The sequence below is a fragment of the Pelecanus crispus genome, chromosome 1 (genome assembly GCF_030463565.1).
Source record: "Pelecanus crispus isolate bPelCri1 chromosome 1, bPelCri1.pri, whole genome shotgun sequence".
NCBI lineage: Eukaryota > Metazoa > Chordata > Aves > Pelecaniformes > Pelecanidae > Pelecanus > Pelecanus crispus.
The window spans coordinates 53,038,056-53,062,792 of NC_134643.1; the positions used below are offsets into that span (position 1 = coordinate 53,038,056).

General features: G+C 36.0%; 1 protein-coding gene across 2 annotated transcripts in view; it reads right to left on the reverse strand.

Moving 5' to 3' along the window:
• Nucleotides 1-24,737, reverse strand: part of CDK17 (cyclin dependent kinase 17) — a 93,957-nt gene that overhangs the window by 53,951 nt on the left and 15,269 nt on the right. For both annotated transcript variants that reach the window (XM_075708033.1, XM_075708024.1), the window contains exon 2: nucleotides 1,142-1,290. In XM_075708033.1, the coding sequence (XP_075564148.1) occupies nucleotides 1,142-1,259 (118 nt within the window). In that variant the 5' untranslated portion in view covers nucleotides 1,260-1,290. The remainder of the gene's footprint in view (nucleotides 1-1,141; nucleotides 1,291-24,737) is intronic.

Sequence of the window (24,737 nt, forward strand, 5' to 3'; positions counted from 1 at the left end):
GAAACCACATGGGACAACTGCTCAGTGTCTCAGAAAGTACTTATCAGTGCAGAATAATTATTGTTTCAGAGTAGACCTGTTGTATCAACACATAAGAAGCTGTAAAAAACATCATTTTCCAAACTACTGGGCATGGCCCATGAGGGATTAAGGGTAAAAATGAAAAATATGAATAGTTTTGTTTTGCTAAAGGTAAATTCAGCTTTCAAAAGCTTGGTATGCACCAGATCTTGGACGGGGTTTTAAAAGTCTACAGGGCAAATTCCTTTGCCTCTACTTCTGCCCAAACTTCCCAGCTCTGTCAGTTTTCAATGGGAAGATTCAGAATCATTTATTGGTGTGAAGTGGGAGAAGAGTATTTCAGATCACTTGATACTTGAGAAAATCTTAGATGTCAGCAGAGCAAGAAATAACACTAATCAGCATAGGAGATGAAATATGATTTAAATGCTACAGCCCAGGAAACAGAACAAAGCAACAAAATCTCTTCCAGTCATTATTAACTGCAGATTGCATTCAAAAGCGGTATCATCATTAATGTGGACTTCATAGCAGCCGGTATGTTTATGGGATAAGCCAAAGACTTGCATAAGAATACACAGACAAGCTGGTTATCCTGAATGCTTCTAGTTGCCTTCATATTGCTGAAGAGAAGTACTATTCAGAGACATGAAGAGGTGGCAGAATTCTCAGAGTACTGCACTGCATCACCAATGATAAACAATTTTATTTATAATACCTAAGCAATTACTGAATCATATTACCAAATAATGATTTTGACAAAAAACTGAATTTGAAGCCATATGAAGTTGATGTGAGACCCACTAAATTCATACAATAATAGGTTTGTTTACTGAAGAGCATCTACGATCCTTGCTGCACACCACAATAAAATAGCAATTGAGGTAGCTTTTGATAAATAGCTGTATAACAGTTCAATATCAAAGCAAATCAAACCCATATGTGACAACGTACCAACTTGTTAAAAGAACTAGGGTAGTTAAATGTAAGATAAATCAAAAGAACAGGTTAGTGAGGAAGTCCATGCAATTGTGAAAACTGAAATAAAACCCAACACCACTCATTTGAGTAGGGCCTGATAAAATTCTTACATTTTCTGGAAAATGAAAGATATGCTTACCGTTATCTTTGCTGCTGTTTTCTTCAATTGTCATTTGTTCTGCTAGCTCAGACAGTGATTCATCAATGGTCTGGCTTCCACGCAAGGTTAAGGAAAGTCTCCTCTTAAACTTTTTCATTCTATCAGTATTAAGTCTGGCTTAAGGAAGCCTGGAAAAAAAAAAAAGATTACAAATCAAAAAGTAAGAAAAAATTAGTTCATCAGAAAATGACATTTAATGACCTCGCATAAAAACGCAGGAAGGCTTACATAAGATTTAGTCAATATGCAAGTTATCCTTAGAACAATATCCTTAAAGCAAGATTACACTACTGGACTGAAGAAGAATGTCTTGAGAGTAGGTGCCTATACATTTTTGCAGTTTTTATTTCTGTTAGGGAAAATGAGAATCTTTGCTTCTTTAGAAGAGAACAAAACAGGTAATTTGATCACTGATTTTAAAAACAATAATAAAACAGTCATCTGAAAACTTACTGAGTGCGCACTCTGCTGCCTCCTCCGCAGCCTCTTTCACCAAACGTGCTGAGGAGGAGGAGGCTGGAACCTTCTCTCTCTTTCAGCCCGTTTGTTTACGGATGAGAAGTTACTGAACTTCTCTATATTTTGCCCTTTTCACAAAAGGAGGAAGGGGACAACACTAAAAGCCTTAAAAACAAAAGCAATTCTCAAACCCGATCCCACCTAGGGAAATAAATATCCAGGGCTTGATAACGACTGCTAGAATGGACGTTTCCCTACAGTCAGGCAGTAAGACTAAACTGGGAACAAAGCAGGAGGCACTTTCTCCATGGAAAGCGGTACGCAAGCAAGCAGTAATAACAAAGGTCCAGGCTGAGAAACACGTTGTCTCAGGTCTAAGCTGGTAAGTGAACTTTGCAGTGTGCCATATGTTTGCCCTTACATGACAAGAAGCACAATTCTGTCCTTCGTTAGTCTGTATGGACAATTCACCCTAGACGTTATTTCACAGTTAACTCATTCATCTGCTCGTAGCCCCCAAGAGTCACATAGGCAGTGTTAAACCACAAGCACAGAATACTTTCAAGTCTGAGCTGCTCATATATTTTTTTTCCTGCATCAGCCTCTTTGCACTCCAAAACATGTAATTCACATACAAAATTAAAAAAAAAAAATCTTTTCCTCGACGTCCTCCTTTGAACAGAGAAATGCAAGAAGTAGTGTGCTAAAGAGCTACATTTAATAACAAATTATGAATACGATTACTTTTAAATTGACATTGTCCCTTTAAGTATACACATTTCAACTGCATAGCTTACTCTTTGTTTAGATGCTACATAATAAAAAGAACAAGTCCATGGAACAAGTTGGAAGTGTCTGCTGGTGGCAGGAGAACACATACATATGATAAACTAAACCATCACAAGACTAGATTGCACAGGACAGTAAGTAACACAAAAGGATGGATAAAAGCAGACCTTTGGGATTTGAGCCCCAAGTCCGAGATGAACAGTACAATCACTGGCAAAGCAGCAGCCGCATCCAAGGGGAAAGAGGTGGATTACAAAACAGGATAACATCTTAGACAACCACAGCTACTATAAGCAGAAACAGTCAGGCACCGGGTACAGATATGTAGGAAATAAAAATATAACTGCTGGAGATACAGTTAAGCCAGCAGTTTCTAAACTGCCCTTTTAATGTGTCACTGTGTGTGCAGTAAAGCCACACCTTAGTATGAATACTTTTGCTCTCTCTCACTCAAAAGCAGGATATTCTTATTGTTCAGAAACTGCATTCAGAGAACGTTCCAAGGGGAACATTGACTTTTCCTGTTCAGGACCTGCTTTAAAGACCTTACTTGAAACTGCTTTATTTCTGTGTTTATTTTAACTTTTACGAAACGATGGCCTATCTTTCTCTTAAAAACCTGGTTTTTAAAAAAAAATTGGAAGAACACATCCTTTATATGTGTTTTTACTCAATTCTCCTACAATGTTCTTTGAAACCTGCATCTTCCTACGTGTATTATTCTTGAAAAGGATACGTGCATTTTTTAGCTATGTAATGCCCTAAAGCTACCTGACAGCACAACAATTTCTTTCCAATTTTCCACTTGGGCAGTAACTGAAAAAACAGATGCCTTTATATGGAAACAGGCTGTTCCGGGCTTTTGATACTGCAAATATTCAAGCCTACACAATTTTTTAATCAAAAAGAAGGTCTACTGCTGAAGAATATTACATATAAATTAACCGACACATGGATTAGAAAATGCAAGAAACATTCTAAATCTCAAGCTAACATAAAAGCAAATATTTTGTTAACTATAGTTAAAAATTTCTCCTGTTAAAGGAGGTTTCATGGACTGCTGAAGCACCATTTTTACTGAGTTTCTGAATTAAGTTTAGGGCTTGATTTTGAAAGAATTTAACAGTAAAAAGGAAATCAGGAGTGGGAATCCATGTGTGAGTGAATGCTTCCTTCTACTCAAAATGTAATTCAGTTTTTTTAAAGGGCAAGATGCTCACTGGCATGAAACCAAATTTTCCTCCCTTAAAGCATCAGTATTCTTGCTAACTCAGATGTGTAAAGAATGCATATATTTAAAAAAAAAAAGAGTGACCAGTATCTAGCACTTGGAAATGTCCTATCTTTTTAACGTCTTTATTCTCACTTCTGGCCAAAGTTGCAGAACCTGCTAAATCTTGGTAGTTTGAGACAAGATCTCAGTGAACAGTGCTTTGAAAATATGATCTATACAATCCAAAGCTAGCACTGGTTCTCTAGAACGACAGCAATTTCACAGAAAAGTCAATTTTAATTCAGTCTAACAAAACTGAAGGGAAGATGCCCGATACTTATTTTTACCAATTCATAAGAGACACGTACTTCTTTTCTCCATTTAACAGTAAATCTAATTTAAATCCAAAATGGAGTTACTTATTAGCAATATACATCTAGTGGCTATGATTAGATGCAGTAAGACTCCTGATGTTCCCCCAAGTTCTAACAATTGTGAGAAGAATACACTATTATTTTTGAGTTTTAGAACAGAGCCCAGGGCTTGACTATTCTTTTCTGTAGATTTATCTACTCTAAGTCATACACAAACCAAATATTTTAGATGTCATGGCAGACAAATCCATACACTTGAATGCAACTAATGCAAATTCTAATCTTCTGTAGACAGAATGAGGACAAGCAATGTGATACAATACTATCTGATACAACCCAGAAAAACTGGCAGAGACATACTTGTTCAGTCCTTATATTGATATGAAATGAAGGAAGCGACAATGTATTAAAGAAACTGCTGCGTCTTACAAACGATCTCCAGTCTACCCCTGAAAAGTTGGTATTTTTGTCTTTAAAAGCAACACAAGTTAATACTTGAAAACTATGCTAAAATTTACCTTTCATACAAATTTTTCTACTTAAAGCCTGCAGAAAAAGCATTTTTCAACATTCACTGGCATTACTCAGTTTGCTTCAATAGTCTTAAACTCCCACTTTGCTCTCAATGTCATTTAAAAGCAATTTCTGTAATACAGTTCTGAAAACAAACTCCACAGTTTTTTAAATCATTCAAGTAAGACCAGATTTAAACAAGTGGGTTCTGACTCCCTTTCTCTGTATCAGACCAATCCTTCCCACAACGCCTGTAGTAGAGCACTTCTCATTTCGTGAACACAGATGTCCACAACACCCTGGCTATACAACAGATAGACGTTAAAGCATTTTGATTCCAAAGTAATAACTCAACTAGATTCTGCACTCATCTATTCACCAAAAATCAGAGGCCTCACAATGCCTGTGGCTAAAAGTCTCAAAACCCTACCACCACTCTCTTCAAGCTCCCAGACTCTTAGTACATTGAAAGTGAAAAAAAGGAATGTGTTGCGTGCTTAGTCCTTGTAAGTTTAAACAAATTCAGGTACAATTTTCAAAAGCAATGAAGTTATTTAATAGCTTAAATTTTAGCCAGTTTATTTCAGTAGGGTCGCAAATACCAAAAGTTCACTAAGATTTTGCTGATTCAAAGCCCTTTAAAGTCAAGGGAACTTGTCCTTCAACTTCAATAAGCTTTGGATCAGACTAAGAGCTGACGCTTCTGTTCCCAGAAGTTACATTGCATTAAGATGCATCTACATAGAGATTAAGCATTTTAAAATTACTTTTCCACTTATATACACACTGAAGTTGCTATTTGACTGTTTTTACAACCTGCTTTACAAGGCGGTAGGCATTTTCCAAACATCTAAAGGCAGTTCTTGTTCTGAAAAACTCATTATCTGAAGATGACAGGTAAAGCAGGAAGAAAGGACAGGAACAGAAACCCTACGTAACAGCAGCACGTGAACAACATCATGAACGCAGCATGGCCCTTAAGAATGGGTTAACAAACTAAAGCCACCTGCATAAGACATTGAAGAAAGCAGGTAACACCACTCCATATGAACTCCTAGGACAGAAGGAGGTGCAAACACACGTGGGACACTCAACCGGATTTCATAAAAACGCTACAACCAAATGGTACATTTACACAGCAGTGGGCCAAACCGTGTAAAGATGGTTAAAAAAATTGCAAAAAGGTACACTGTGGCAGTGTTTTGAAGAGATCTTAAGATTCTATTGAGACTTTTTTTTAGGATCTAAGCTGGAAAATCAAGTAAGGTATTATTGACTGAAGAATAAAAACAGTCCATACAACTAGAAACAAGAATAACAAGAAACATGAAATTCTCTCTCATATGGTCCTCCTCAGCATTACAGTTGTTAATGATTCTCAAAATCCATGGTGTCACTTACTGTACCATTCAAATCTGAACAGACAATCATTTAATCTTCCACTAGCATTTTAATTACACCAGTTACAGGTCTGTTAAATATTTTCAAGCACATAATAAACCATGCATCATTCATTTATTTGGCTGCATTAATAATTTTAGATGCATCTAACTTAAGAGTAAGTATTTCTGAAGGAGATAATCCAAGCTTGTGTCAGAAAGAGAGGTCTGAAAAGCTCAGAGTACTGCAAACAATATTAATTAAAAACAGAAACAGGAAACACCTGTCAAGGATATTCTCCCCTTAATCTAAAAAGAACACCAGCTTTCTACAGTGTTTATTAAACTGTTCTCAATCTACCTGAACTTAAAAAAAAAGAAAAAAGCTATTGATCACATAAGCATGTTGCACATCAAATACAGAGCAAACTACTAATTACACTAATGAGAAGTATATGGATAATTTATTGAAGATCACAAACCACCAGTTTGAGCACTCGTAAAATTCACATCTAATACAGATGCACTTCCTTATAATCACAATTCTACTCTACAAGAATGGATTATAAATATGGCATCTTACTCATTACATCTGTTCTTTGTATTTGTTTCAACTCACATTTGTTCACATTGGTGAAAAATTTTCTACTGCATTTTTCCACGTTTTGTCTTTAGAAACAACACGATTCTGGCCAACTAGACTCTCTTGTCAGGAACAGAACTACTTAAAAAGTTATTATCTTTTATGCTGCATTAGGTCAAGAACTGACACTGCACAGATATAAGCGACATCTGACAAACAAGACCTTTGTTAATGATGAAAGAAAAATAATTATGAAGTCAAGTATCACAGCTGAGTTTGACCTCCCACTGAAAAAAGGGCAAAAGGATCCTCACAGCCTTTTCCTTATGAATAAAACAATATTCAATATGGAATTAACCTTCTGAGGTGAAGCCCCTTTTTACATATTTATAGAATCACAGCCAAACAATTACTGAAAACTGGAGATAGAACAGTATTCACAAAGGTTAGCTTCTTATCCGACGCTAGTTTTCCTAGTTAATATAGGCAAAGAGGCTCCTCCCACAGTGAATAAGAGCATCTATATTTAGCTCCTGATCTAGATTATCAACTGGAAGAACCTCTGCAAACAGAGGAAATATATGGAAATTAGCCTGTTCTAATTTAATTTAGATTGTGAATACCTTTCCTTATCTTCAACCCCCCAATCCTTTTGCATTTAAAGAGTAACTAAGGACAGAAATCAAAAGAAGTTTTAAAAAAATAATCCTTTAAGTTAAAAAATACATTTATCATTACCACAGGCATATTTTAACTGTACTACTGGTATAGGATTTTAAAGAAAGAAAAACCCCAAATCTGCCCAAACGGTCAAACCATAAAGTCCTTTTTTCATATCCTATGCCTATTTTCTTTCTCTTGGGCTCAAGTTTTACTTCGGTAATCACAGCAAGTTTACATTCTTTAAAATGTACGTATGTATTCTCCCCCATATAGATACAAGCAATATCAAATAGCAAAAATCAATAGAGACATTCTATTTGATAGATAGAATCACAGAATCACAGCTCTATTTGATAGATCTCCCTAAATTAGATAGATTGCACTGATGAATAGCTCCACATTAATTATCAAAGGTTCTGTTCTCTCAACAGCCAAGTGAAAAAACACAGTATGAGTCTGGTTAAATTGGCTGACATTTAAGCCAACAAAACAAATGAGCTGACTGGCAAAGCTTCTTGCATTTGCTGTCAGACCCATAAACTGAAAGTCTTTTTTCTCTTGAAGGGCAAGGCAAAAACCAGAAGGTTACATGAATGTAGCACATATACTACCAATGAGCCATGCCATGCAACTTTCCATCTCAAAAGATATAATGAGTGCTGGAAATCAAAAGCAATGTCTGTAATTTTACTAGCTTTGATTAATAAGCATAAGGCCATAATATAGCTTTCAGAAGGAAAAAATCTTAAAAAAAAAACAAAAAAAAAGCTTGCTGCTCTCTAATACTGAGATTATTTTAGTTACAGATTTACAACATTGCAGTCACCACTTCTTCCTCATTCTTACAAATGAGCCAGTCTTTGGAAGAAAACTGAGTGGAAAACCTCTTCTAGGATGAAGACGACAATGTTAGTTCTAAGACTGAAAAGCATCTGCAATCTTTTGAGAACCTGAGCAATTTTGTCAATAAAACTAAAGGCTTGGGTTTTTTCCCCGCCACGATTCAGGCACCAAATCAAAGAATCTCACACTGAAGAACCTTCTCTCAACCTCCAGTAGCTCTCAGCCTAGCTCCACCTGTCCTCTAAGCATCTGAACTTCCATAACCAGAGTCTTCAACATTTGCTGCTTCTTGTGCTCACAGAAAAGTTACATTTACCACCCAAGACCTAGGGCAATGAAAAGCTTTCAGCTTATTTCAATATTCTTCAACCAAGCACCAAGAGACACAACAAATACACCATAGCAATATAAACTAAGATAAAAACTAAAGACACTCCTGATTTGGACGAAGAAAGAACAGTGTTACAAGTTTCTAAACAAAATTAAAAAAGGTTTTGGCCTTTTTCTCTCTAAAACAGAAATTAATTACACTGGGGAAGCTGTTGAGGAAACCTTATCATGGCCTGGCTGGAAATTAACCACCAAGTCAGAGCTGTAACAGAGCTCATCCCAGGAAAAAAGCTTTGTAATTATTAAAACTGAAGACAAAACAAAGACGGTCATAAAAAAATAATTTTCTAGGGTTAATTGGTATACTCGTTGTAAATTTACAGCTCACAATTTTTCCTCCATATGTCAAATTTTTGGGTTCATTACTTGTTGAACTTCAATACACATTCTGTATAGTGTGAACCCAAAAATCCCCACCAAAAAACCCAGAGACAAAGGCTAAAACCTATAAGGCAAAAGTAAAACCAAACACTTCCATAATTATTGTATGCATACATGTCTGCACATATGAGTAATATCAAAGAGTCAGGAATGGTTTAAAAACAGACAGCTTTGGATGCATTCCTCTTACACTTCTATGTGCATGCAGAAGACAAAAAAAAAAAAGCAAGAGAAACAAAGCTGTTTCACAGCAATTGAGGGTTTTGTTTTGTCGGGTTTTTTTGGAAGAAAGCATGACATAGCAACACAGGGAGAATTTTCAATTAGCAAATAAAAGCCACCATAAGCAGCACGGTATAGATGACGTTCTACAGTACTGACAACATACATGCGTATTTTTCCTACAAATACCAAGCCACATTTAAGATCTGATGCACTGAAGGCATTACATTGAGACACAAAACAACATATTAAGAAAAAACTAGTATGATAAAACAGACTCTTTGAGACTTATTTAATGCATATGATTCAACAGTCTCATCTGTATTCTGTATTTTTCTAAAGATTTCTGACAGTAATAACCTGTGGTACTATTTCTGAAATACCAGAGAGATGGAATACCTTGGCTACAACTAAGAAAGTAACTAATGACAGAAAAACCACCCTAAACAAGTTTCTCATACCTCCAACTGAGATATTTTAAAGACAGTTCCGAAGGGGCAGTAAACAAACTTGTTCTTGCAATAAACAATCTTTGAACTATGGTTCAAAAAATTGTTTAAATTAATGAATGTCTTTTACCTAAACTTATAAATTGCCCTGATTCAGTATTTTTTAAGAACTCACAACTTACTTACTGTCTTTTCTTCCCTTCTCCGATCCTGTAATTGCTACAACTTCAGAGATTCCTCACTAACAGAAAACCTCTGAACAGTAAGTCAATTACAATTTTTTCTGCCGTATTAATTTTTACATAGCAGTTAAGATGTCCCAGCATGGGACCAATTTGTTTTGTTAGAACATTCAGACAAATGTTGCTACATCTGTCTGAAGTGCTCATGCTGCCATTTAATGGTCAACTGGATACGCACACATGGATCATTTCAGTATCCATTGCCAAGGATACTAAACATGTAAGGAAGACACTATTCCTAATGCAAATGATTATCTAGCTGACAACCTGGGAAAGAAAGAAGAGTTTTGACATATGTTTGCCAAGCGGCTTTGCAAATAGTTATGCTGGCAACAAAAAGGTGGTGGCAATACGCCCTAGAAGGGAGAGAAGGAAGCATGAGCCTGCTTAAGCCAATTTAATACCTCCATGGAAGTAGAACACTGATCACTAGTTCACATCAAATGCAAGGTAAGACTGTCCTCACTGGGAGCAGTGCGATGTAACTGTTGTGTACCAGAAAAGTAGCCTGAAAAACTGCAGAGTTTTGCCTTATGCTTATTTAGCCTAGGTAAACAAAAACTGGGATCTGAAATAAATGCAATCTGTGAACAAAATAAAGGACAACAGCAAATGCTGTTAAGGAAAGATGACATGGGAAAACAAGAACAAATGGATATGAAATGAAGTAAACCGATTCAGCACAAGTGCCTTCATCCTCTGCAATAGGTTCAGGCCATTACAATTCCAACCGCACACAATAACCACATGCAGATTCTTTTTCTCTCTATACTTCTCCTGCAGCAACATCCCACTCCCAAATTAAGTCGTCCTGCCCAGCCTCACAAGGGTATTTTTCAGGGTACTTTCAAGGAGCAGTAAAATAAAAAGGTGCATCTTCAGTTAAACATCCAAAATAAGGCAAGTGTCATGTGCCAAGCTGTCACAACTGTCACTGCTGGCTGAAAAAGAAGAACCCTACATGGAGACTAACAGATTTGGAGACCGAAGCTCTTTCTGCATCACTGGATGTTCCTTTTCTTTGCCTGTCCCTGTGTCTTTTTTTACACACAATCTTACATATTGTTTTTCCTCCAGGTAACTGAGACTGTCCAGACAATGGTTCCCAAATTCTAAAACTAAGCAGAACAACTAAATTACAAATACATAATTTGGGTGTCTGTGGTTAGTCAGTTTGAAAGACCACTTCCCTCCCAGACTGAGCAAACAGTCTAGCACATCAAAGGACACTACTTAAATTTTACACTACCTTCTCTTAGTATAACCAACTCTCTAACTGAAGGTATCCAAGCAAGTTTTCTGCACCTTGAACAGAGACCAGTGGAAGATTAAGGAACAACGACAACAAAAAAAGGTTATACAGAATTGAGACACTGACAAGATGTCAGCTAGACTCAGTGAAGAGAGACATGGCAACCAGTAAAAGTGGAAAAATATGTATCTGGAAGTAAATGACAGATCAGTAAGACAGCATTAGTATATAGGAAACCTAGGAAAGTAACAATTATTAATGTCAGTCAATAACATTAAACCAGACATGAATAATTAGCAAACAAAACCTGAAAGACAAATAGTCTGCAGATTTTTTTTTTTTAAAACAGAATTAAAAAAGGTAAAATAACTGTGACTAATGCCAGGCAAGCAACACTGATAATGTCAACAAAAGCAGGCACATCCACATGGCAAAGCAGAATTTCTTTAGGATCCTGCAAGTTACAGCTTAAAGGCAGAGTAAGGATAGCTGGATATTTTATTACGAAATCTCTGTGAAGAAGCAGTGAAAGGATCACACAATATGTAGAGAGCACTGTTCCCAAATACATATTTGTGCTGGGCAGCCCCATTTGCTCTCTTGTTTCTCTGGCAGAAGACAGACATGAAATTTTATGTTTGTCTTCAAAATAATTTCTTCTGAATTACAAACACTATCTTCCTTCTGCCATTAAAGCCTAGCGTTTACACAGTCTCATCCTTTCAAGGACCAACAGTGGGCCGATCCCTTCCACAGGAAACTAACTCCCATTCTGGATCTTAATCGTGTTGCAGAAGCTGATACTGCTACTGCTATCAGTGACCTGGATAAAGCTACCAAACCGTAAGATTTGTCTCACAAACAGAAAATGTTTTATGAAAAGGTATATTTAAATCACTGCCTCTACAGAGGCTCAACATTCCTTAAAGAATCTTACTTCAGCAACGTTTAGTATCATAGTCTAATATAGATCTGTATTGAAAATAAGGTTTTCACTTAGGGAAGTACTGAGGCAGTTTTGCTGTAAAACTACAGGGGAAGAAAAAAGAGCCCTAATTGTGCTTATAATGTCACCAGATGACATAACCCTCAAAACAGTCCAGAAGAGTTAGAATCATAGAATCATAGAATGGTTTGGGTTGGAAGGGGCCTTTAAAGGTCATCTAGTCCAACTTCCCTGCAATGAGCAGGGCATCTCCAATTAGATAAGGTTGCTCAGAGCCCCATCCAACCTGACTTTGAACACTTCAAGGTACGAGGCATCTACCACCTCTCTGGGCAACCTGTTACAGTGTTTTACCACCCTCACCATAAAAAAATTCTTCCTTACATCTAGTCTGAATCTACCTTCTTTTAGTTTAAAACCATTACTCCGTGTCCTATTGCTACAGGCCGAACTGAGTTGCTCAAGGACATGTTGGACCCCTGCTTCTCTACAGCTAACGAGCCATCCAAGCTCCTCTAATTCCTTCTTCCCTCCCCCATTACTTTCTTTCAGTAACTTGGCTTCCATAATGTTGTTTTCTTTCTGGAAGCTATGTGCTGGGATGAAGATACACATACTAGAAAATTCAGGTTAAAGCAGTATTAACATTCAAAATCAGCATGCAAAGTTTAAAGGCAACAGATGTTATCTTAGTAATTCATTTGGATATTTTATTTATTTATTTTTTCTCACTAGCTATTTGGATCTTTGTTTCTTAATCTCCTTTGGAAAACCCTGCTCTAGTATGCTGTCTTTCAACCTTTGAGATACAAAGTCCAATTGATGTCTATCATCTCAAAGAGTAAAAGATTACGTTTTGATTAATATAACATAAGACCTATTTCTTTAAAATTTTAGGGTATGCTATTCTTTCACCAAACTACTCTTTCTGTGTCAAGTATCTTGAGCTGTTCTTGAATTACCCAGTTCAGCAGCCTTGGGAAACAGTATCCTTTTGCCAAAATATTCTTTAAAATAAATTTATCTGCATTCTAAAGGAAGTTTCTATCTGTTTTACCACCCAAGTATGGTACTTTTCAGCATACCTAAGCATGCTGAAGAGTGACCAGAAGAATCCTCCCACTGGAGTTTATTTCCTTTTGATAACTGGGATCCATAAGCCTGAAATTAAACATTCCAAGAAGCTTCTAGTTTTCACCTGGAGTACTTGTAATTCAGATCTGTATCTCTGCTTTCTTTAAAATAAGTCTGTATTTCTGATTAATAACAGGGAACCCAAGAGAACATCTTCAAAAGGACTAGTCATCTGTGCTTCATTAGTAATTTGTAAAAACACAAAATAATCAAGTACTTTCATACTGAAATTTAAGTCGTGCATCTTGAATGCAGTTTCAGCACAACACCTGGTAACCAGATCTATCTCTTAAATAAAATGAGCTGTTAAATTGTTTTTATTACAAAAACCCAACTACCTTTGCTTTTAAAGAAGGTTTTTGGTTTGGGTTTGGTTTTTTTTTTAATGAAATAACTTTAAAATCCTCTTTAAGATTCTCCTTACACAATTATTTCACTCTAACATTCTGGTGAAAACATCAGAATAAAAATCTGCCAAACTGTTGCCATGAAGTGAGCCTTAATTTTTTATCTCTTTGGACTCTACGTTTTTAGCACACCTTTATAACAAGACTTGAGAATGAAACTTCTCATCGGCTGAATGGTAAACCAGAATGGCAGAGTATTTCACTGTTACTATTTACTGTAGTAAACCATAGGTTCACTTCACATAGAGACAAGATACACATACACAATTAGATAACTTTATGTTTGTGTTCAATAACAATAAGCAAACTTTGCTAGTAACAAAGAAACTGTAGTTTTAATGAAGGCCTGGTTATAGCAACCATACAACAGTGAAATAGAAAAGTGATTTATTTCTGTCTACTGAACTGTGCATGCTTCCTTCAGCTGAACTTTCAGAAGCATTCTCATTTCTGCCATTTCTGATTTTAATCATATGAAAGAAACAGTTGGATTGCAGTCCAGTTGATACCCACCTAAAGATATACTGTATATTTATATAGCATAATAAAACTGCATCTTTTGCTTCCCAACATGGTACATGTAATATAGGTGCTATCTCTAACAGTAATCATGTAGGCATTACCATTTCTTGCATCAAAATGAGGCACTGGAACAAGCCATACCCTTTGACTAAATTTACTGGAATTAAGAGCAAATTCGAGGTTGTATTTCCAGACACTTTAAAAATTACTAAATGAAGATATTTCACTTAAAAAATACTACAGTCAAATACCAGTTGACTGGATTATCTCATGGACTCATGCTTTTTTTTTTTCCCCCAACTGTCATTTCATTACTGGGACCATCTCACTGCTCCAACAGCCTTTTGGGATATTCGTATCTTCTACTCCCCACAGTCAGTGAAACTTAAGACACCATTCCTCCGCTGTCCATCTCTGATCCAGGTATGTCCCTAGCAGAGGTCATAAGGAACACTTTTCAAAGGGATTTTTACCAGGGTATTTAAATAAGCACTTCTGACATAATCTGGGGTTTTCCTAGCTCTTCTAGATGACCTTCATTGCCTCAGCAGTTCAGGAGTTCAGGTTCTTCTTTCATGATAATGCTATGGTGACCATAGACTGTGAGATTCCTTGCCAAAGAAGGACTATAGGTTGACACCCTCCTCCTTGCATTATCTGGTCAGGCATGCATAAACTTGCCTTTTGCATAATAAAGATCCACCACTGTTGTTTTTTTTAAAATTTCCTTCCTTCCTCTACTGCAGTCCATAACTCCTTAGCTTGGAACTTCCTCAGGATCACCTTACCTTATTTTCTCTCCTGCACACAAAACACAAGTGAGCCCATTTCAACAGCTCCAAGGAGATACTACACATACTATAGTTAGTTCTGTTAATTCTTAAGACTATCCCAGCAACTTTCTACCTCTATGAATGCATTCTTACTGGAGACAAGAGGCTCCAACAAAATGCAGACGAAGGGCTCAGGACATCAACTGAATTATGGAAACCTAAAAGTAGAGAATAGAATCCATCACAGAACTAAAACAATGTCATAATATAGTAAGATGATGAACGCTTACAAAATTGTTTCAGAAATCAATAGAGCTTTGGTTCTTCACAACTTAGCTATCTCTGCTGTTGGAAGCAGGGTCCAAAATGTAGTTATTAACTACAAAGAAAGAAAAAACAGATACAAATTGTTATGTGATTATGAAGTATTTCTCCTCTGAATTAATTAACTTTATTCAGAAAAGAGCTGTAGGAGAAACTTGATGATGGCAGCAAATGTGGTAGGCCTGAAGTGCCTTCTGTCTGACTAAAATTGCAGTAACAGCACATTCACTTTAGCTTTACACAAAAAATGTAAAACATACTCAAGTTAGTGAAAGCAAAGGTGTTCCAAGAATCAAGACTGAATTTGCTAAATTAAAAAGGGGTTACTAAAAAAATCCTTTTCAATTGTCAGAGAAGTAACGAGTAATAAAAGTATGTATTCTCTTGGTGTATTGTTACTGAAACCAAACAGACATGAAAGAAACTGATAGAGAAATCTCATACAGAAATCTTTGAAGGTGGCAAGCAACCAAGTAAACATACAAGAACTGCACAGGTTATAAAGATCAAAACACAATCCTAACCTCATTGCGATGATTACTGTTTAACAGCTCAACCTGTACTTTGCTGTCCACATTGTAATTTACGTAAAAGCTACTACAGTTGTCGGTTCAGCTTATCAGTCTTCAATTACATTAACGCATACGAGCTACTGAAGAGAAATTATGTTCTATCACCACGCAGTCCTAGGGAGAAAAAAAAAAGTATCAGCTATTTTCATTGCTAGTATCCTACCAATATTTAAATATCTACTAAAAAAGACTGTAAGCAAATTACATGTCAGAAGCAGTACAGACAAGCTTGCTCTTGAATCTACAATTTAAGAAGTTAAAACAAAACCATTTTTAAGGCTAAAAATACATTGATGTTTCCATGATAAAGCAACTAGAACCACTGGAGAATACAGCTTGAGCAAGGAACTGCAATGGGCAATGAATGACAGACACAAACTGTGAAATTACAAGAGAGGAGAAACTGAAGTAGAGAGAAGACTCACAAGGTACTGAAAAGCAGTGAGGAAAAGGATTGGAGTAAGCTGTACGCAACAATAAAAAGGGAAAATGATGACAGAGACTTCATCTACATCTCAAGACAGTATTAGGCTGTGTAATTACTAGATCAAAAACCCACATATTCACACGATTCAAAGAACCAGAGCTCTCTGGCTTCTCTGTACAAATCTGTTCAAAACACTTTGCAAGCGTAATTCTTTTCCAAACCTACACTGAACAGAGGATCAGCTGTCCTACCACAGCCAACACAAAGCTGAAAAGCAGCATTGTTGCATGTTCTGTTCAAGTCAACAGAAGTGTTGTTATTTGCTTACACTTGATCTGGATCAAGTTTGTACTGACGGGTGATCCTGCAGTGAGAGTAATGAACAAATCTGCTATTGCCAGAGGTGAAGCTGTGATCTGAGGTACAGGAGCCTGCATAAAACTAGCTGTACAGACAGCTTTCCAGAGTGAAACAGCAACCAAAAAACCCTACAGCCCCCTAAACAACCTTATTCCAAGCATCAAAGAAACAAGTGTTTTCAAGAAGCTCAATTACAGGTTAATAACTTTACTTTGTATTTTGTTTAAAGAAATCTTTTCCACCATTACTTTAGTAATTTTTTTTTTTTTCTAATATCTATCACTGACCTAATTACTCTCCCACTGCAGATGTTAAAACTCCAGTCAACTTCCAGGAGAACCATTAGGCCAATGCAAGACACCTCAGAGACTAAAAGGCTTGCTTTAAATTTCATTTGTGAATGGAATTTTTCCAAAATATACATCCGATCAAGAAGGTTTGTAGTAAAATACGAAATTTTCTATTTTCCAAACCTTTACTTTCCAAGTTCTCAAGTGTTTTCAAGAAAGAAAAGCTTAAAGAAACACACCTATCATTCCACAGGACCATCTTGAAATGAAGGCTTTGTCTTGCACAGGAGCAAGAATTGAAGCATTCAGTCAAGATACCATTCTCCTCTTTACTCAATGCCATGATTATTACTTTTTACTTAACTTTGCAAAATTAGTCAGGTATCTATAAAATGCCCAGTCTCAAGGGCTTGTTCCCTCAGAAATGACTCGTAAGAAGGATACACAAGAGTAAAAGACAAAGTTTGGGCTAGTTTGTAGTTGTGAAGTCTTCTTATAAAAATAATGCAAGAAAGGTTGAAGATTTATCATGACTTTTCTCTATCACAAAATATGCTAATGATTTGCCACATCCAGTTAGTGAACCCTTAAGTGCCTATGGCAGGTTTTAATCTTTTAAAGAGAATGAGACACAAGATCTCCAGAGCTTCAAAGATCTCTAGTTTCCTTTACTGTACACGGAAGCCTTAAGTCAATGCAGTGTTACTATTTAAAAATCATTTGAACATCTAGTCAAAGGAATGATACCTACTGATATCCCAGAAATTGGTCTAATTCCTCAGAGACACAAATACATTATGCAAGCTCTATTTTGGTACTCTCTCATCCTCAAAGAAGTTGGAAAGACCAAAATGTGATGAAACCAGAAGTCAGGCCATGAGAAACTGAAGTAAAGAATAAAGTCCAAGAACAGATTTATCGAAAGTCCTCAAAACCCCAAAAGGAATTTTCTTTTATTCAGAAATAAGGCATAATATTCAAAACGGCTTTTTAACAGAATTAATTGTAACTCATCCCCTGCAGGTAAACCAACAAAAATTTCTTTCCTTTTCAGAAAAAGCCAAAGACACATGCCGTGATTTATGTAGGGATGCTAGCACAAAAACAAATGACAACTCTTGCAGAGAGTAAGAAACAGAACAGAATGCAAACTTCTTTCTTACATGGTCTACCTAAAATTTTCAGTATGTGCTGCAAAAAAATTTACTATTTTTATTAAATCAGATATATCTCAAAGCAAAGGCAAACCACTTCAAAGTTATTGATTCGGTTTTCATATCGTGTATTCTACTGCTCTTAAACAGCTTGCTCTGAAAAAGTTTTAATTGTTCCAGTCTATGTTTTTAAAACTGTATCTCCTTGCCTGCAAAATTAGAGTAGTCCTTTCAACTATGAAGTAGATCAGTAGCCAGCCATTACTCTGCCATCTGTGTTCAGCCCCATAGCTGATGGCCAATTTAAATTTCATGCAGCTAAAACTATTCAAGTAAAAATACTGAAGTATGCTATTATTTCTAATTATCTTGTACCCTGCATAGCAGTTTCTTAAATTTGAAACAGCTTAAAAAAAAGAAAAGTTCAGAGAAATAAGTGACTCAGCCAATTTGACAGGAAGGTTTGATATTTTACATAATTCAGAGTTGTCACAATGCATATTCATATCTGGTTTTGAAGCAATAACTAAAATTTCCAATACAATAAACTATTAACCTGCAACAATTTTTTAAAAATCCATAAAATAAGATAAATACACTAACAGCTGTACAATAACACACTTAAGCCTAAATATTAATGACAGAATTGATTTCCTGGGAGCAAAAAAGATTCTTTACTATGAAAAGCAATACGCTACAGTTAAAGGCTATATGGTGATCAGTGTTGATTTTTTTGTTCGTTTTCTCAATGCTTAACATTTTTTTAAACTATTTTAACTTCAGTGAACAGCAAGAGACAAAAAACTGCTTGGGAATAAATGTATTATTACTGAAGGTACAGTTACTTAAAACATTTGCAGTATTTGACTATATATAAAAGCACATATGGCTGAACAATAGATAACTAATAGAACAGAAAAAAGCACAATACAGACACATTAGCCACCTACTTGATGCTTTCATCCCTGAAGGCGGATAGTCTTACCATTTTGCCCCAAATGGATAAATTTAACAAGAAAAATATTAACATTAAAAAATCATACCTTCTTTCATCGTATGTGTAAGGCTACTGTTGAAAAGTATATAATCAAAACCAGTACTACTGGAAAGAAAATAATGTAAAATATATACCTATACACTAATATTCAAAGAAGGATTTGCTCTGGACAAATGTATGTAGTAATCTTCAGTTCTCTGTAGGCATCATTTAAGTCATGCAGTATACAAATTGGGATTCAATGCTGGGATGAAAAGTTTTCAAGGAGTTGAAACATGAAACATGTTCAGAATAGTTAAGCATCAAAATCAAACATGGAATAGTATAAAGTGGTCAGTAAGTCAATACTACAGAAATATACCCAGTTTTCCTGACAATTTTCAGGACAGTTTACCTCGCTACAGAGTCAACTAAAAGACTGACATCAAAGCATAACATATAAACATGGTTTCAGAATCCATTTTTCCATCTCTTTCCCCATTATCTAATCTCTGATTATTTTCTCTTATGTAACAGTATAATCAAATATTAAAGCCATATTTAGAAGGACACATCTTGCTATTCTAACAATGGAAGGAAGTACATGCATTTTACAGTTGCTTCTGTTCTGGTCCAGATTCCATTATGATGGACACCACTCAGAAAAGCATTTTCAGAACCCTGAGTATGCCTTAGGGGTAGCGGGATTTTTTTGTATGTGTTTATCTTTCTCTCTCCTTTTTTTAAAATAAAAGCATTTAAAAAGGAAAATGTCAAAGCTCTTGCAAACTGCATGCAAGTTGAATCTGGCTCTGAAGAACAACAACAAAAAACCCCAGTAGATAACCCTCAAACCTTTCAAGCAAAAAAAAGAAAGAGCACTGACAATGGATTTAGTCTCTCAACCCTCCACGATCTCTACAGAATCAGAAGTCTCATGCTCAAGACTGTCTCAGTTTTTAACTGCATTTGTTTACAAGACCGTATGAGAGTGCCTTTATAAAATCCATACCACTAAGCCAGCATAATTTTAAAATATTCTCCTTATGTAAGTGTACTTTCATATGCATTTCTGCTCTTTAGTTTACTCTTCCTTGTGTGTCACAGCTTATTCTTGATTGCACTAAATAAGTGAGACTTCCTGCTCTGCCAAAGGTAAACTTTCCACATGTAAACAAATAGATACATACAGCCAAATAAGCAAAACTACAATGAAGATTTGAAATCTAAAGAGCAAAATACTAATTTGTGACTGAGGCTTCTACTGAAGGCATCAGAAATTACCTACTATAAGGCTGAAATCTTGACAAATACTTTCAGTACTGATTTTTTCCTCTTCTGGCATTGATTTCAAAAATTTCCACTGTCAAGCTAGGCTAAAGTTTGTTTTAACATTGGCTACAATTTTTATTAGAAATTAAAATATCCAACATTGCATGTTTACAATGAGAAATTGCCAAAAAATTGAAAGAATTTCACAGATCCATTTTTAATGTTGAGAGATGCTGAGTGAATTATGTAGGAAATCCTATCCTTTTCAGGATATGTAAGAAATACGTAGGAAATCATATAATTTTTCTGAAGTTCCCAAACTTGAGTCAAGTAAGTTATCATGAAGAAAAGCTGAAGAAAGGAACAGGGATCATAGCAAAGACATATGCAATCAAGTCCTTTGAAAAATAAAGATCACATTTGCTTTAGCTTTTCTAGCTAAATGCTGTAATTTGTACATCAATAGCAAATCTGAAATATTGAATCAATTTCTTTATCAACCATCAAAATATTCACCCCACGTACCGATCCCCAAGAATCAATACTTATCTATCATATAGACTGGAGAATCAACACAAATGTATTGTTACACCTTAACCTTAAAAATCTTAGGAGTTGTCTAAATCTAAACAAATGAACTTCATACTCTTCACACTTAAAAATGCATTACTTTTTCTTCCCTATTTTTGATGAGTACTATTTGTCTTTTCCATATGAACTTATACCTCAATCTTGCCATTAGACTGACAATATGAAAGTCAGGTAATGCTAACGGTCATCATGCTTGTGGACACCTGCTGTCTAGGGAATAGGCAAAATAATCAAGCTACTAAAGAAATAAAGAAGAAAAAGGCAAAAGTGACTTCCTGAAAACCAATTACCTGACTTTCCAGATGCAGTAAAGAAAAAAAAAAAAAAATAAAAAGAAGGCTTGGTCTAAAGACAAGAAGTTGCAAGCAATTCTCTAGTTCAGTAGAATAAAGTGCCAGTAATGCCACACAACCTGTTTTATAACATAACTCTTACTGATGATTCAAACAGGGATCGTGACCACTTAAGCTCATACACTTCTCTGAGCACGTAAGGAAGTTACAAGCTGTCTACCCCCACAAGGAAAAAAAAAAAAAACATGCTACTAGCATGAGAACAACACAGGGAAAGGAATATTACAAGGATTGACAAATATTATTTATTTCCCATAGCACAATTTGTTATTGCATATTTCAGTACTGACAGTGGAATACTTTTGCTTTAGTTTTGAAAACTCGTAACATGACAACAGGTGATGACAATGCAATAAAGACACTGTTTCCAAACAAGCTCCTGCCTCACATAGCCTCAGCAAACATCTCAACTTCAGCATGACATGGACTATTTTTATTCTGCGTATTTAGATTGTGTTTTCAAACTGTATAGCAAATTCACAGACAGAGAAACATATTAACTGTTGAAAAAACATTTACTCCAGTCGCTGAACGTTCAAGTTAAATGGAACATGGAAAAGTGAAACGGAAAGGTTTTTTAACCTGCAGGGAACAAAAAACTTCAAGTCATGGAGGGAGGTGACTGGAAGACTTCATAGAAAGTTTTATAACATTTTTTGCAACTAATTCCAACAAACTGCTGCTGTTGGTAGCAGTATGCAAACCAATTACTTTATAGCTAGTTCAGGTAACGCCGCGGCTGCAACTGCAATGCAGACAGACACTGAGATAATGAAAAAGATATGCAAGACACCACATCAGAGTTGTGACAAACTATTTCCTCCCATATTTTTGTTTGAAGTGTTGCAACCTCTACTGTCCTCACAATATGCGGAAGCACAAACAGAATTGTAACCTTTCAGAGTTTAGGTTTTTACTAAGTTTTAGAAGTGCCTTGGCATCTTGCTGTGAGGCAACTGAGGTACCAGGTGCAACTGCTTCTGAACTGCAGACAGCTTTCCACTTAGAAATGCCTTAATCAAATGTGTAACGTCACTACGTGCTAGCTAGCCCAAGTACAAGCAGATGATCTACCTGGAAATATTCTCTGCCCAGCAACATTGGTGTTGCCTGGCCCCCTAAAGATACCACTATCAAGAAAAGAATGTTTTTTTCACCTAAAATCTAAAGAAAGAATTGCTGTCTTGCAGAACGTGGCCTATTTCTTCTCAAATTTCTTTTAATTTTAGCCTCTAGCACTATCTAATTATCTTTTTTCTTTTTTCCCCCGGGTGTAGGAGGAAAACCTACCCCCTGCTGAGAAAAGATATGGTAGGAGGTAGTAATTACTAATGAACAAGCAAGACAAGCTCTTCATTATAAAACAAGAATTTAAGAGAATCTGAGTAAGGAGAGAAAAACCCACACTTTCCTTCAGTGGCAATAAGGATGAAAATACATTTTGGACTCCCCAAAAGCTCTAACTACATTCCCAGAACAATGCTGCTGCCATCACATACCTCACATGCTGGAAATCTGGATAAGAAAGCACAAATGCTTGTACGTGTATTCAGAGCATGATTTCCAGACTCATACCAATTAGTTCCTTCCCTTCTGTTTCCTATCACTTGAATAAAAACATTGGGAAAGATCCAAATAATGACATTTTGACAGCAAAAAAGCAAAGGCATTCAAACATTACCAAGGCAAATCCGAAACAAACCGAGCATGGAGGTACCTCTTTTTCCCAGCACCTAATTCCCCATGACATGCTTCCATGAACTCTAACCAGCTCCTTAACAAAGATCACACACCTCCCACACGCAACATAAATTCTGTAGGTACAAATCAACTACCTTCCCAAGAATCAGTCTGTACCTAGAATAAGCTTGAAGAACTTTATGAAGTGTTAGAGACTAGGGAAAAAAAACCCCGAACACGCAAACATAACTATATGCAGCTTACATGCCTACACACATACAAGATCTTAGACTCATGTAGAGAACAGGACTCATGTCCATACATTTCTACTGCACCTGAGAAAGTGATACCTGAAGAGCACCTTCTCCCTCCAGCACGCAACAAACGCATTTGCACATTTAACTTCTGAGCTGATGTAACTAAATACTACGTGACAACCTGCTCTGAATTTTGAATTTGAAAGATTTTACAATTAGCATGAAATTTACTACTTGTCCCATATTAGACCATCAGAGGTGAAAAAACGCAGAGTTCACACACTGAATGTCAGACACACACACAGTCAGAATGCCTGAGGAATCAGACTGACTGATCTATATGAGCTGCCCTTTTTCCTATGTCCATCTTCCACACCTCTTGATCACTCTGACAAGACTCCGCAATAAAAATCTCTATCATCCCATTAAAGAGTCTCCTGATCTTCAGGGTTAATGAAATTAACATTGATTTGTTTTTCAAGTATATAGTTATCATTAAATTTGTATGTTAAACATTCAAATCTGATTTCCAAAGCAAAGAAAGGTTAGGACCAATGCTTTTTAAGCCTATTATTGCTACACATACTCTTTGCATGTTGCACAAATCTATTACAACACAGTTACATAAACTAGGTATCCTGCCTCTTTCCAGATCACGTTTGCTCTTGCTTACCATTCAAACATGACAGCGTAAGAGACAAGTAAGAAAGCCAAGCAGAAGAGACTTTCAGTTGATTAGAAATTTCAATATGAAGACAATTAAGCTTTTAAAGGCTTGCCAGCAAGATGACGTAAAATATAAAAATATAGTAGGTCAGACTAAACTGTTTTATTTGGTAGAAGGAACACAGCTTTTGGGAGAAAAACCAAACTGGAATCTAAAGACTATCTAAAGACTTAGCTATATATGTGTGGCATCCCAGTGCAGTTAGTATAAGCAGAGGCCAAGTATGCTTTTTAAGCCAAATCTGATGATTTCTGAATACTTGAAATATACTCTACATCTTGTATCATCTCTCTAAAATACACATTGTTAGATTTTCTTCACAGTAATATAGAGCAAACATCATCAAAAAAAATAAGGGGAGGCAAAGAATCAAAACGCAGATACTGCCTTTCATACTAGCAAGAAGCCTTGCTAAACTTCCTATTCTCAGGCGTAGCAAAACCACATCCAGTTGTAAGTATCATGCTGGACCCCTTGTACCCAAACACTCAATCTTGACAATAAAATAAAAGCAAAAATAAGGGCTGAAGTCTTTCTACTGTTATCAAAACAGTAGTATTCTGTCTACTGCTCAACAACCAACTTCGGAACTTCACTTCTACTGCAGTTAATGTTTTGCAACCATCAGCCAAAATTCTTACTGAATGTAGTTCCTTAAGACAGCCCAAGAAGCTCAAAAAGCAGCCTGTTTTGTTATGACTTAAAGGATTGACATAATTTGTTTCACAATTTATTATGATACTTAAGAAATTGTTCAAAATGTTTTAATTATGTATTATCCTAACTAGCATTTATTAAAACACGATGAGGATATGAGCAGTAAGTGTAGAATAGATGTTTCTTATTTATTAGGCTTGTAACGAACAGGTTTCATGTGATCCCTTAATTTATGACCACTGTCAAAGTATTCTCTGTAAGAATTACCTTATTTAGCCACCAAGTCAACTGAAAGACCTAACCATCCCCCTTTATTATGTAAATACTACACATACTTTGCAGAACGTCTCGGAAGACAAATTGAAAACGTGCAATTTTTTGGAATGTACATCTTTGATGAA